Consider the following 15436-nt stretch of genomic DNA (forward strand, 5'->3'; position numbering starts at 1 on the left):
AGGCTTTATAAAATTTCTGAGAGCAACAAGAATAAGGACAAATTTTTCCTATGCAAAAATGTTAGCTAATCATAAAAGTGAAAATTGAAGTCTTAAATAAAAGGCAGCAGCAAAACTGAGCATTTTATTCATATGGTGAAAGACAGGGTGGAAAATGGTCATGTATTACTAAATTATGACTGTGGTGCAATGAGTGACTATAAACAGACTTTTAAGGAATATAATAAAATGTATGTGATGAACACTTTCAAATGTTCACAGGCATATTTTTTTATGCTGTCGCTGTTGAAAAGACCAACATAGCTGGTGATATTCATTTAGCATTTTAGATGCTGTTCCCATCATAGAATGCTAGTATTTCTAGCAAGCTTCTTAACTAGGTTAACAACAGCAAGACTTTCTTGGTCAACAAACAATAAGTGATAAACCATACTGGATAACCAATTTCACAAACTTAAAATTTAAAAGAGAACTAAGCTTAACCACCAGCTGGAAGAGATATCAAAAAATAAGCTGGGAATGGAAATTCATTCTGGTCTATGCTGGCCTTTTCAGCAGCATTACCACATCAACAAGAAACCCAATTATGAAATGATTGCAGTTACCTGAAGGGTATACAGGGCGCAATTTGGCTAACTCCTCACTAGATAGCTCTGTCAGGGTGGTGATGAGTGTGTCCTGAATTGTATATAGTCCAGGCAAGTCATCAACTGTGTAGGCAAATCTGGGGACATAGGATGTCACCTGCAATTCCTGAGTGTCCACGTCTCTTGTTCCTATGCTAAAGGGGATGACTCCTGACTGTTTCAGTGCAGTTGCAGATGGTCTTATATTGTCTGTTGCTTTTCCTCCTGAAATCGCAACAACAAATTGTGGAACTCCCTCCTGCTTCCTTCCACCACGCCCAGAAGCCAGAACTTCACGACTAACAAAGTCAATGGCCCGACCAAGGTTACGCTGTCTCCCCCCTCGTTGTCGGAGTTCCTTAATGCCATTTAGAACACCTTCTTTGGTCCTGTGTGAGTTGAGGTATATGTCTGCATACGGGGAATCTCCATACTGCACCACGCCTACTCGGATCTTGTTCTCGCCAACATTGAGGTTTTCCACAACTCTGCGCACAAACTCCTGGATAATTGGGAACTCTCTGCCAACACCTTCAGAGCCATCAATCACAAAGATGATGTCCTTCTTAGGTCCTTGGGACTCCACTAAAATTAAAACAAAAAAAGATCTGATTTAATATCAAATGTTACTGACTAGATGAGGGTCAGTCTGTATACACACCCAACAACAACAACAACATGAATATAATTACATGAACAACCCTTTGTTCCAGATCGGTGAACACAACTAATTTTCTCTTGATTCCACTACCTAATGGTAAGACATTGTATCAACAAGTTTTGCATCATAATTCTGTATTTTGTTTCCACCTGGAATTGCCAGATGTGCAAGGTGTCATTGTCAACTGAATTTTAAACACTGCAACCATGATACATTGTAACCTTGGAAAGCAACCATAGTAACATATATTTTATATGTGACCCTGGACCACAAAACCAGACATAAGCAGCATGGGTATATTTGTAGCAATAGCCAACAATACATTGCATGGATCAAGATTATTGAGATATAGATTAGATAATCTAATATAGATTATTTTTCTTTTATGCCATAAATCATTAGGATATTAAGTAAAGATCATGTTCCATGAAGATAGTTTGTACATTTTCTACTGTAAATACATCAAAACCAAATTTTTGATTAGTACTATGCATTGCTAAGGACTTCATTTAGACAGCTTTAAAGGCGATTTTCTCAATGTTTAGATTTTTGCACCCTCAAATTCAAGATTTTCAAATAGTTGTATCTCAGCTAAATATTGTCCTACAAACCATACATCAATGGAAAGCTTATTTATTCAGCTTTCAGATGATGCATAAATCTCAATTTAACAAAAACTGACCCTTATGCCTGGTTTTGTGTTCCAGGGTCACATATATACATATAAACATACATTTTTTTTAATGGGAAAAAAACAAAAACAAATTCACATCCCACATTCCTGATTTGCCATAATGAATCTTAAATACATAAGAGAAAACTATTAGAAATTCTAGAAATAAAAAATGACAAATCAATCAATCAGCACAGACTGAGCAACACTGGTCTACAAACACTTAATATAAATCTAATCTCTCAAAAATCACTAAAAATAAATATTTCCATTCAGTAATTGTATGGAAATAATTAGACAAACTACAAACCTCTGTGCATATTAAAGGAAGAAAAGGTAGGAATAAAGAAATACATGTAAAATTTGCTATACAATGCTCATTGGTATCAGGACATTTGGTGTTCTAAACGAAACACATTTTCATATGCTCACTAAGGTCATACATTACCAGGGTGATTGTCAAAGTGCTGCAAGGAGACTGTATAATGCTTCTTTATGACTGAAGTAATATAACCATACCATAGTCTCTATGAAATTATGGTCAATAGATATGATTTTGGACCCTCCATTAGTAAAAGATCTTTGCTCATTTTGTTGAACCAAAGGAGAACAGTACATCTCTCCTTAACAAGCCACAAACCTTTAGACAACATTCATGGTTTTAGCATGGTAAAGCATAATGTAAGTAAAAAGTTTAAAAACGACTGGAGATACGTACCTTAGCAGACACCATAATACCTAAAAGGAGCTACAGCAAAACTGATTTGTAAATTTCTTACCTATTACTGTAGTAGTGATGGGAGTGCGCTCTACAAGTGCTGTATTAATGTTAGTGAAAAGCTGCTGTTGGACACTGGGAAGGTCAGCAAATTCACTCACTGAGAGTGCATAACTAGGCTCATGGGAGATCCTCTGGAGTTCCCTACTGTCTGAGCTCCTTGACCCTATCCCAAAGATAAGCACTCCCAGCTCCTTCAGGGATGAGGCCGGTGTGTCAACATTATCAAATGACCTTCCACCACTCAGCAGAATCAGTAACTGGGGCACACCTTCTACACGTCTGCTTCCAGCAGAGGCAGTGAATACGTTGTCCCTCACGTACTGCAGAGCAGCCCCTGTGTTGATGGGTCTCCCTCCTTTGTGCCTCAGACCCCTGATAGTTTTAAGATTGTCCTCCTTTTTTGAGTATGTGTTAAGATAGAAATGGGCCTCTGGATCTCTGCTGTATTGAATCACTGATACACGGTCCCTGTTCTCAGACACATTCAGTCTCTCCACCATCCTTTCAACAAAGTCACGCATTGCAGTAAAAGATCTCCTAGTGCCATCTGAACCATCCATCAGGAACACTACATCCCACCTAGCCCTCATTTGCTCAGCTATGGATATGGAAATGGAGCATAAAGTCATGTGAAATCTCAGCATCTGATATACTCTGAAGGAATAGGCATGTTAAAGTCTGCAATTGGGACGTTTCTAGGATTTTGCTAACAAAAATTGTGCACTAAATGAAGGAAAAAAACATACATCAATAAGAAAGATGAGACAGCATACTGTAAAACTCTACCATACACATACCAGTGACTGTTGGTGAAGTTGGAGTGATGGGAATTGGAACAGCCTGGACAGAGGCCAGCAGCTGCTCTTGGATATTTGGAAGCTCCCTGAAGTCGGACACGGTCAGAGCATAACTGGTGTCGTATGAAATTCTTTGCAATTCTCTGCTATCAGAGCCCCTCGATCCTAATCCAAAGGTCAAAACGCCAAGCTCTTTCAGAGAGGAGGCTACTGCATCAACACTGTCAGATGACCTTCCCCCGCTAAGCAAAACCAGTATCTGCGGCACACCCACCAGCCGCCTGCTGCCAGAGGAGGCAGTAAAGACATTGTCTCTGACGTACTGGAGAGCTGCCCCCGTGTTGAGGGGTCTGCCTCCTTTGTGTCTCAGGCCTCTGACACGGTCAAGAACGTCTTCCTTTGTTGTGTAGCTGTTCAGATAGAAATGGACCTCAGCGTCTCTACTGTACTGTACCACAGAAACACGGTCTCTGTTGGCCTCTATGTTGAATTGCTCCACTACTCTTTGCACAAAGTCACGCATAGCTGGGAAAGAATTCCTAGTACCATCTGAACCGTCCAGAAGAAACACCATGTCCTTTATGGGCATGGTGTAAACAGCTAGGAGGGGGGAAAACAGTATCATTAATGCCAAGTAATGTCAATAACGTTCATTAACCTTCAGAATGTCATATCAGTTCACCACCTCATTAACAGTCAAAGCTCTGGCTAACATTCCCACTGCTCACAAAACAAAGGCAAAAAAAAAAGAAAGAAAAGATAAAAGGAGGGACATTGAGTAGAAAGACGAGACACAGCGTACTATTCAGTTCTGCCATGCACGTACCGGTTACAGGTGGTGAAGTTGGAGTGATGGGAATTGGAACAGCCTGGACAGAGGCCAGCAGCTGCTCTTGGACTTTTGGAAGCTCACTGAAGTCTGACACTGTCAGAGCATAATTGGGGTCGTAAGAAATTTTCTGCAATTCTCTGCTATCAGAGCCCCTCGATCCTATTCCAAAGGTCAAAACCCCAAGCTCTTTCAGAGAGGAGGCTGCTGCATCAACACTGTCAGATGACCTTCCCCCGCTAAGCAAAACCAGTATCTGCGGCACACCCTCCAGCCGCCTGCTGCCGGAGGAGGCGATAAAGACATTGTCTCTGACGTACTGGAGACCTGCCCCCGTGTAGAGGGGTCTGCCTCCTTTGTGCCTCAGACCTTTGACACCGTCGAGAATGTCTTCCTTTGTCGTGTACGTGTTAAGATAGAAATGCACCTCTGCGTCTCTGCTGTACTGGACCACAGAAACGCGATCTCTGTTCTCAGTTATGTCCAATCTCTCCACCATTCTTTGCACAAACTCTTTCATTGCTGGGAACCCATTCCTAGTGCCATCCGATCCATCCAGCAGGAAGACAACATCTCTTCTCTGCCTACCGCCCTCAGCTAAGAAATAACAGTCATGGGTCAGATGGGGGACATTGTAAGGAAAAATAAAAAGCATATTGCATTACACAGTAGTAGATGCTTTTCCATTAATCGTGCTTTCTGTGTTTTTCGATATCATCTCACCTCGCGCAAAGTTTTACAACTCAGGAAGAAATACTTTTCCTTCTGCAACTCATTAGAACTACAGGCAAAGCACACCTCACTACAAACATAAAAGCTGAGAGGAAGCATGTTTGTTTGTTTTTTTCTTACCTATCGTCGTGGTAGTGGTAGACGTGCCCTCTACAAATACTGTGTCAATGTTGCTGAAAAGCTGCTGTTGGACACTGGGAAGGTCAGCAAAGTCACTTACTGAGAGTGCATAACTAGGCTCATGGGAGATCCTCTGGAGCTCCCTGCTGTCTGAGCTCCTTGACCCTATCCCAAAGATAAGCACTCCCAGCTCCTTCAGGGCCGAGGCCGGTGTGTCAACATTATCAAATGACCTTCCACCACTCAGCAGAATCAGTAACTGGGGCACACCTTCTACACGTCTGCTTCCAGCGGAGGCAGTGAACACGTTGTCCCTCACGTACTGCAGAGCAACCCCTGTGTTGAGGGGTCTCCCTCCTTTGTGCCTCAGACCCCTGACCGTGTCAAGAATGTCCTCCTTTCTTGAGTATGTGTTAAGATAGAAATGGGCCTCTGGATCTCTGCTGTACTGGACCACGGACACACGGTCTCTGTTCTCAGACACATTCAGTCTCTCCACCATCCTTTCAACAAAGTCGCGCATTGCAGGGAAAGAGCTCCTAGTGCCATCTGAACCATCCAGCAGGAACACTACATCCCTCTTTCGCGCAACTACAGGTAATGAAATGGAACAAACAGTCACGTGAACAATCTGCATCTGATATTGTCTGTAGGTGTATGCGTGCTCTAGCTGGCAACTGCAAATGGGAAACGACTCTCCCGTCCTTTAATTTATTTTACAACCAATCCAACGGCCAAATGTTAGTCCCGTCTGCCATAATAACAGCTCGTTTTAGTCAGAGTAAAACTGCCTAAAATTTACTGAATATGAAACCGTGAAATAAGGTCTAAATTTAAAGGTTATGTTGGTCAAAAGAAAAAGAAAAAAACTTTGCCTAAAGCAAACCAACGAGTGAATGAACAAACACTTTAAAATTTAACAGTGCCTAGAGTTCAAGCCCTTGGCTTTTTAGCCTAATTTCCCACGGCTCTGCTCACATGCAATGCTAACTTAAACTGTTCAGGGTCTACTGCAAGCTTTGCAAAGAACGGCTCAGTGTGCTGTTTCCTAGAGGCGTGCGGGAATCTGTCTTACCCGGCACAGTAGTTGTCATCGGCTTGGCTTGACCAAGCACGTTGTTGAGGGAGCTGACAAACAGCTGTTGGACACTGGGAAGGTCAGAGAATTCATTGATGGACTGTGCATAGGTAGGATCATTGGCAATTCTCTGCACCTCTCTGCTGGAATTTCTGGTGCCGATGCCGAAAACCAAGATCCCGCCCTGTTTCAAGGCGGAGGCAGGTGTATCTATGTTATCGCTTGACCGTCCTCCACTGAGGAGGATGAGAATCTGAGGGACACCCGCTTGCTTTCTACTCCCCGCAGAGGCGGTGAAGACATTGTCCCTCACGTACTGGAGAGCTGCCCCAGTGTTGAGGGGTCGCCCTCCTCTATGCCTCAGACCTCTGACAGAGTTCAAGATCTTCCTTTGTCGTGTAGCTGTTCAGATAGAAATGGACCTCTGCGTCTCTGCTGTACTGGACCACGGACACACGGTCTCTGTTGGCCTCTATGTTGAATTGCTCCACTACTCTTTGCACAAAGTCACGCATAGCTGGGAAAGAATTCTAGTGCCATCTGAACCATCCAGCAGGAACACTACATCCCTCTTTCGCGCAACTACAGGTAATGAAATGGAACAAACAGTCACGTGAACAATCTGCATCTGATATTGTCTGTAGGTGTATGCGTGCTCTAGCTGGCAACTGCAAATGGGAAACGACTCTCCGTCCTTTAATTTATTTTACAACCAATCCAACGGCCAAATGTTAGTCCGTCTGCCATAATAACAGCTCGTTTTAGTCCGAGTAAAACTGCCTAAAATTTACTGAATATGAAACCGTGAAATAAGGTCTAAATTTAAAGGTTATGTTGGTCAAAAGAAAAGAAAAACTTTGCCTAAAGCAAACCAACGAGTGAATGAACAAACACTTTAAAATTTAACAGTGCCTAGAGTTCAAGCCCTTGGCTTTTTAGCCTAATTTCCCACGGCTCTGCTCACATGCAATGCTAACTTAAACTGTTCAGGGTCTACTGCAGGCTTTGCAAAGAACGGCTCAGTGTGCTGTTTCCTAGAGGCGCGGGAATCTGTCTTACCCGGCACAGTAGTTGTCATCGGCTTGGCTTGACCAAGCACGTTGTTGAGGAGCTGACAAACAGCTGTTGGACACTGGGAAGGTCAGCAAAGTCACTTACTGAGAGTGCATAACTAGGCTCATGGGAGATCCTCTGGAGCTCCCTGCTGTCTGAGCTCCTTGACCCTATCCCAAAGATAAGCACTCCCAGCTCCTTCAGGGCCGAGGCCGGTGTGTCAACATTATCAAATGATCTTCCACCACTCAGCAGAATCAGTAACTGGGGCACACCTTCTACACGTCTGCTTCCAGCAGAGGCAGTGAATACGTTGTCCCTCACGTACTGCAGAGCAGCCCCTGTGTTGAGGGGTCGCCTCCTCTATGCCTCAGACCTCTGACAGAGTTCAAGATCTCCCTTTGTCGTGTAGGTATTCAGATAGAAATTGACCTCTGCCTCTACTGTACTGCACCACGGAAACACGGTCTCTGTTGGCCTCTATGTTGAATTGCTCCACTACTCTTTGCACAAAGTCACGCATAGCTGGGAAAGAATTCTAGTGCCATCTGAACCGTCCAGCAGGAACACTACATCCCTCTTTCGCGCAACTACAGGTAATGAAATGGAACAAACAGTCACGTGAACAATCTGCATCTGATATTGTCTGTAGGTGTATGCGTGCTCTAGCTGGCAACTGCAAATGGGAAACGACTCTCCCGTCCTTTAATTTATTTTACAACCAATCCAACGGCCAAATGTTAGTCCCGTCTGCCATAATAACAGCTCGTTTTAGTCAGAGTAAAACTGCCTAAAATTTAATGAATATGAAACCGTGAAATAAGGTCTAAATTTAAAGGTTATGTTGGTCAAAAGAAAAAGAAAAAAACTTTGCCTAAAGCAAACCAACGAGTGAATGAACAAACACTTTAAAATTTAACAGTGCCTAGAGTTCAAGCCCTTGGCTTTTTAGCCTAATTTCCCACGGCTCTGCTCACATGCAATGCTAACTTAAACTGTTCAGGGTCTACTGCAAGCTTTGCAAAGAACGGCTCAGTGTGCTGTTTCCTAGAGGCGCGGGAATCTGTCTTACCCGGCACAGTAGTTGTCATCGGCTTGGCTTGACCAAGCACGTTGTTGAGGGAGCTGACAAACAGCTGTTGGACACTGGGAAGGTCAGAGAATTCATTGATGGACTGTGCATAGGTAGGATCATTGGCAATTCTCTGCACCTCTCTGCTGGAATTTCTGGTGCCGATGCCGAAAACCAAGATCCCGCCCTGTTTCAAGGCGGAGGCAGGTGTATCTATGTTATCGCTTGACCGTCCTCCACTGAGGAGGATGAGAATCTGAGGACACCCGCTTGCTTTCTACTCCCGCAGAGGCGGTGAAGACATTGTCCCTCACGCACTGGAGAGCTGCCCCGTGTTAAGGGGTCTGCCTCCTTTGTGTCTCAGGCCTCTGACACGGTCAAGGACGTCTTCCTTTGTCGTGTAGGTATTCAGATAGAAATTGACCTCTGCCTCTACTGTACTGTACCACAGAAACACGGTCTCTGTTGGCCTCTATGTTGAATTGCTCCACTACTCTTTGCACAAAGTCACACATAGCTGGGAAAGAATTCCTAGTGCCATCTGAACCGTCCAGAAGAAACACCACGTCCTTTCTGGGTGTGGTGTAAACAGCTAGGAGGGGGGAAAAACAGCATCATTAACGCCAAGTAATGTCAATAACGTTCATTAAGCTTCAGAATGTCATATCAGTTCACCACCTCATTAACAGTCTAAGCTCTGGCTAACATTCCCACTGCTCACAAAACAAAGGCAAAAAAACAAGAAAGAAAAGAAAAAAGGAGGGACGTTAAGTAGAAAGACGAGACACAGCGTACTATTCAGTTCTTCCATGCACGTACCGGTTACAGGTGGTGAAGTTGGAGTGATGGGAATCGGAACAGCCTGGACAGAGGCCAGCAGCTGCTCTTGGACTTTTGGAAGCTCACTGAAGTCTGACACTGTCAGAGCATAATTGGGGTCGTAAGAAATTTTCTGCAATTCTCTGCTATCAGAGCCCCTCGATCCTATTCCAAAGGTCAAAACTCCAAGCTCTTTCAGAGAGGAGGCTGCTGCATCAACACTGTCAGATGACCTTCCCCCGCTAAGCAAAACCAGTATCTGCGGCACACCCTCCAGCCGCCTGCTGCCGGAGGAGGCAGTAAAGACATTGTCTCTGACGTACTGGAGAGCTGCCCCCGTGTTAAGGGGTCTGCCTCCTTTGTGTCTCAGGCCTCTGACACGGTCAAGGACGTCTTCCTTTGTCGTGTAGCTGTTCAGATAGAAATGGACCTCAGCGTCTCTACTGTACTGTACCACAGAAACACGGTCTCTGTTGGCCTCTATGTTGAATTGCTCCACTACTCTTTGCACAAAGTCAAGCATAGCTGGGAAAGAATTCCTAGTACCATCTGAACCGTCCAGAAGAAACACCACGTCCTTTCTGGGTGTGGTGTAAACAGCTAGGAGGGGGGAAAAACAGCATCATTAACGCCAAGTAATGTCAATAACGTTCATTAACCTTCAGAATGTCATATCAGTTCACCACCTCATTAACAGTCTAAGCTCTGGCTAACATTCCCACTGCTCACAAAACAAAGGCAAAAAAAAAGAAAGAAAAGATAAAAGGAGGGACATTAAGTAGAAAGACGAGACACAGCGTACTATTCAGTTCTGCCATGCACGTACCGGTTACAGGTGGTGAAGTTGGAGTGATGGGAATTGGAACAGCCTGGACAGAGGCCAGCAGCTGCTCTTGGACTTTTGGAAGCTCACTGAAGTCTGACACTGTCAGAGCATAATTGGGGTCGTAAGAAATTTTCTGCAATTCTCTGCTATCAGAGCCCCTCGATCCTATTCCAAAGGTCAAAACTCCAAGCTCTTTCAGAGAGGAGGCTGCTGCATCAACACTGTCAGATGACCTTCCCCCGCTAAGCAAAACCAGTATCTGCGGCACACCCTCCAGCCGCCTGCTGCCGGAGGAGGCGGTAAAGACATTGTCTCTGACGTACTGGAGAGCTGCCCCCGTGTTAAGGGGTCTGCCTCCTTTGTGTCTCAGGCCTCTGACACGGTCAAGGACGTCTTCCTTTGTCGTGTACGTGTTAAGATAGAAATGGACCTCTGCGTCTCTGCTGTACTGGACCACAGAAACGCGATCTCTGTTCTCAGTTATGTCCAATCTCTCCACCATTCTTTGCACAAACTCTTTCATTGCTGGGAACCCATTCCTAGTGCCATCCGATCCATCCAGCAGGAAGACAACATCTCTCCTCTGCCTACCGCCCTCAGCTAAGAAATAACAGTCATGGGTCAGATGGGGGACATTGTAAGGAAAAATAAAAAGCATATTGCATTACACAGTAGTAGATGCTTTTCCATTAATCGTGCTTTCTGTGTTTTTCGATATCATCTCACCTCGCGCAAAGTTTTACAACTCAGGAAGAAATACTTTTCCTTCTGCAACTCATTAGAACTACAGGCAAAGCACACCTCACTACAAACATAAAAGCTGAGAGGAAGCATGTTTGTTTGTTTTTTTCTTACCTATCGTCGTGGTAGTGGTAGACGTGCCCTCTACAAATACTGTGTCAATGTTGCTGAAAAGCTGCTGTTGGACACTGGGAAGGTCAGCAAAGTCACTTACTGAGAGTGCATAACTAGGCTCATGGGAGATCCTCTGAGCTCCCTGCTGTCTGAGCTCCTTGACCCTATCCCAAAGATAAGCACTCCCAGCTCCTTCAGGGCCGAGGCCGGTGTGTCAACATTATCAAATGATCTTCCACCACTCAGCAGAATCAGTAACTGGGGCACACCTTCTACACGCCTGCTTCCAGCAGAGGCAGTGAATACGTTGTCCCTCACGTACTGCAGAGCAGCCCCTGTGTTGAGGGGTCTCCTCCTTTGTGCCTCAGACCCTGACCGTGTCAAGAATGTCCTCCTTTCTTGAGTATGTGTTAAGATAGAAATGGGCCTCTGGATCTCTACTGTACTGTACCACAGAAACACGGTCTCTGTTCTCAGTTATGTCCAATCTCTCCACCATTCTTTGCACAAACTCTTTCATTGCTGGGAACCCATTCCTAGTGCCATCTGAACCATCCAGCAGGAACACTACGTCCTTTCTGGGAATGGCGTCATCAGCTAGGAAAAGAAAACAGCGTCATTAACACCAGGACATTTCAAAACATCTTTAGAACGTCACGTTAGTTCACTGCCTCTTTGACTACCTAAGGTGTGAGTAATCAACAAGGCAAAGCCTGTCAGCTAGCTCTCGTGAAGTTCTGCCATGCACATACCGGTCAGAGTTGGGGAAGTTGGAGTGATGGGAATCGAACAGCCTGGACAGAGGCCAGCAGCTGCTCTTGGACATTTGGGAGCTCACTGAAGTCTGACACTGTCAGAGCATAATTGGGGTCGTAAGAAATTTTCTGCAATTCTCTGCTATCAGAGCCCCTCGATCCTATTCCCCAGATCAAGACGCCAAGCTCTTTCAGAGAGGAGGCTGCTGCATCAACACTGTCAGATGACCTTCCCCGCTAAGCAAAACCAGTATCTGCGGCACACCCTCCAGCCGCCTGCTGCCGGAGGAGGCGGTAAAGACATTGTCTCTGACGTACTGGAGAGCTGCCCCGTGTTAAGGGGTCTGCCTCCTTTGTGTCTCAGGCCTCTGACACGGTCAAGGACGCCTTCCTTTGTCGTGTACGTGTTAAGATAGAAATGGACCTCAGCGTCTCTACTGTACTGCACCACGGAAACACGGTCTCTGTTTGCATCTATGTTGAATTGCTCCACTACTCTTTGCACAAAGTCACGCATCGCTGGGAAAGTATTTCTAGTGCCATCTGAACCATCCAGCAGGAACACTACATCCCTCTTTCGCGCAACTACAGGTAATGAAATGGAACAAACAGTCACGTGAACAATCTGCATCTGATATTGTCTGTAGGTGTATGCGTGCTCTAGCTGGCAACTGCAAATGGGAAACGACTCTCCCGTCCTTTAATTTATTTTACAACCAATCCAACGGCCAAATGTTAGTCCGTCTGCCATAATAACAGCTCGTTTTAGTCAGAGTAAAACTGCCTAAAATTTAATGAATATGAAACCGTGAAATAAGGTCTAAATTTAAAGGTTATGTTGGTCAAAAGAAAAGGAAAAAAACTTTGCCTAAAGCAAACCAACGAGTGAATGAACAAACACTTTAAAATTTAACAGTGCCTAGAGTTCAAGCCCTTGGCTTTTTAGCCTAATTTCCCACGGCTCTGCTCACATGCAATGCTAACTTAAACTGTTCAGGGTCTACTGCAGGCTTTGCAAAGAACGGCTCAGTGTGCTGTTTCCTAGAGGCGCGGGAATCTGTCTTACCCGGCACAGTAGTTGTCATCGGCTTGGCTTGACCAAGCACGTTGTTGAGGAGCTGACAAACAGCTGTTGGACACTGGGAAGGTCAGAGAATTCATTGATGGACTGTGCATAGGTAGGATCATTGGCAATTCTCTGCACCTCTCTGCTGGAATTTCTGGTGCCGATGCGAAAACCAAGATCCCGCCCTGTTTCAAGGCGGAGGCAGGTGTATCTATGTTATCGCTTGACCGTCCTCCACTGAGGAGGATGAGAATCTGAGGACACCCGCTTGCTTTCTACTCCCGCAGAGGCGGTGAAGACATTGTCCCTCACGTACTGGAGAGCTGCCCCGTGTTAAGGGGTCTGCCTCCTTTGTGTCTCAGGCCTCTGACACGGTCAAGGACGTCTTCCTTTGTCGTGTACGTGTTAAGATAGAAATGGACCTCAGCGTCTCTACTGTACTGCACCACGGAAACACGGTCTCTGTTGGCCTCTATGTTGAATTGCTCCACTAATCTTTGCACAAAGTCACGCATCGCTGGGAAAGTATTTCTAGTGCCATCTGAACCATCCAGCAGGAACACTACATCCCTCTTTCGCGCAACTACAGGTAATGAAATGGAACAAACAGTCACGTGAACAATCTGCATCTGATATTGTCTGTAGGTGTATGCGTGCTCTAGCTGGCAACTGCAAATGGGAAACGACTCTCCCGTCCTTTAATTTATTTTACAACCAATCCAACGGCCAAATGTTAGTCCGTCTGCCATAATAACAGCTCGTTTTAGTCCGAGTAAAACTGCCTAAAATTTAATGAATATGAAACCGTGAAATAAGGTCTAAATTTAAAGGTTATGTTGGTCAAAAGAAAAAGAAAAAAACTTTGCCTAAAGCAAACCAACGAGTGAATGAACAAACACTTTAAAATTTAACAGTGCCTAGAGTTCAAGCCCTTGGCTTTTTAGCCTAATTTCCCACGGCTCTGCTCACATGCAATGCTAACTTAAACTGTTCAGGGTCTACTGCAAGCTTTGCAAAGAACGGCTCAGTGTGCTGTTTCCTAGAGGCGCGGGAATCTGTCTTACCCGGCACAGTAGTTGTCATCGGCTTGGCTTGACCAAGCACGTTGTTGAGGAGCTGACAAACAGCTGTTGGACACTGGGAAGGTCAGAGAATTCATTGATGGACTGTGCATAGGTAGGATCATTGGCAATTCTCTGCACCTCTCTGCTGGAATTTCTGGTGCCGATGCCGAAAACCAAGATCCCGCCCTGTTTCAGGGCCGAGGCCGGTGTGTCAACATTATCAAATGATCTTCCACCACTCAGCAGAATCAGTAACTGGGGCACACCTTCTACACGCCTGCTTCCAGCAGAGGCAGTGAATACGTTGTCCCTCACGTACTGGAGAGCTGCCCCGTGTTAAGGGGTCTGCCTCCTTTGTGTCTCAGGCCTCTGACACGGTCAAGGACGCCTTCCTTTGTCGTGTAACTGTTCAGATAGAAATGGACCTCAGCGTCTCTACTGTACTGCACCACGGAAACACGGTCTCTGTTCTCAGACACATTCAGTCTCTCCACCATCCTTTCAACAAAGTCGCGCATTGCAGGAAAGAGCTCCTAGTGCCATCTGAACCGTCCAGCAGGAACACTACATCCCTCTTTCGCGCAACTACAGGTAATGAAATGGAACAAACAGTCACGTGAACAATCTGCATCTGATATTGTCTGTAGGTGTATGCGTGCTCTAGCTGGCAACTGCAAATGGGAAACGACTCTCCCGTCCTTTAATTTATTTTACAACCAATCCAACGGCCAAATGTTAGTCCGTCTGCCATAATAACAGCTCGTTTTAGTCCGAGTAAAACTGCCTAAAATTTAATGAATATGAAACCGTGAAATAAGGTCTAAATTTAAAGGTTATGTTGGTCAAAAGAAAAGGAAAAAAACTTTGCCTAAAGCAAACCAACGAGTGAATGAACAAACACTTTAAAATTTAACAGTGCCTAGAGTTCAAGCCCTTGGCTTTTTAGCCTAATTTCCCACGGCTCTGCTCACATGCAATGCTAACTTAAACTGTTCAGGGTCTACTGCAAGCTTTGCAAAGAACGGCTCAGTGTGCTGTTTCCTAGAGGCGCGGGAATCTGTCTTACCCGGCACAGTAGTTGTCATCGGCTTGGCTTGACCAAGCACGTTGTTGAGGAGCTGACAAACAGCTGTTGGACACTGGGAAGGTCAGCAAAGTCACTTACTGAGAGTGCATAACTAGGCTCATGGGAGATCCTCTGGAGCTCCCTGCTGTCTGAGCTCCTTGACCCTATCCCAAAGATAAGCACTCCCAGCTCCTTCAGGGCCGAGGCCGGTGTGTCAACATTATCAAATGATCTTCCACCACTCAGCAGAATCAGTAACTGGGGCACACCTTCTACACGCCTGCTTCCAGCAGAGGCAGTGAATACGTTGTCCCTCACGTACTGCAGAGCAGCCCCTGTGTTGAGGGGTCGCCTCCTCTATGCCTCAGACCTCTGACAGAGTTCAAGATCTCCCCTTTGTCGTGTAGGTATTCAGATAGAAATTGACCTCTGCGTCTCTACTGTACTGCACCACGGAAACACGGTCTCTGTTGGCCTCTATGTTGAATTGCTCCACTACTCTTTGCACAAAGTCAAGCATAGCTGGGAAAGAATTCCTAGTGCCATCCGATCCATCCAGCAGG

The 15436-nt window shown here is 45.3% G+C and overlaps 2 protein-coding genes across 17 annotated transcripts in view; both read right to left on the reverse strand.

Moving 5' to 3' along the window:
- The window catches only part of LOC131546567 (collagen alpha-3(VI) chain-like), a 71427-nt gene that overhangs the window by 19257 nt on the left and 36734 nt on the right, over positions 1 to 15436 (reverse strand). For 11 of the 16 annotated variants that reach the window (XM_058786213.1, XM_058786215.1, XM_058786219.1 and 8 more), the window contains one exon: positions 606 to 1211. In XM_058786213.1, coding sequence (XP_058642196.1) covers positions 606 to 1211 — 606 coding nt within the window. Of the gene's footprint in view, positions 1 to 605; positions 1212 to 2739; positions 3340 to 3538; positions 4139 to 4364; positions 4965 to 5219; positions 6675 to 15436 lie in introns of those variants that run through there. The other 5 variants (XM_058786228.1, XM_058786224.1, XM_058786225.1 and 2 more) reach the window with 4 other exon arrangements.
- LOC131546570 (collagen alpha-3(VI) chain-like) lies at positions 8960 to 11045 on the reverse strand. The gene is made up of 2 exons (XM_058786232.1): positions 10068 to 11045; positions 8960 to 9841 (listed from the first exon to the last, which is right to left on the reverse strand). The coding sequence occupies exons 1-2, from the start codon at positions 10723 to 10725 to the stop codon at positions 9105 to 9107; spliced, it is 1395 nt and encodes a 464-aa protein (XP_058642215.1). The 5' UTR covers positions 10726 to 11045; the 3' UTR covers positions 8960 to 9104.

The sequence above is a fragment of the Onychostoma macrolepis genome, chromosome 09 (genome assembly GCF_012432095.1).
Source record: "Onychostoma macrolepis isolate SWU-2019 chromosome 09, ASM1243209v1, whole genome shotgun sequence".
In the NCBI taxonomy this organism is placed as follows: Eukaryota; Metazoa; Chordata; class Actinopteri; order Cypriniformes; family Cyprinidae; genus Onychostoma; species Onychostoma macrolepis.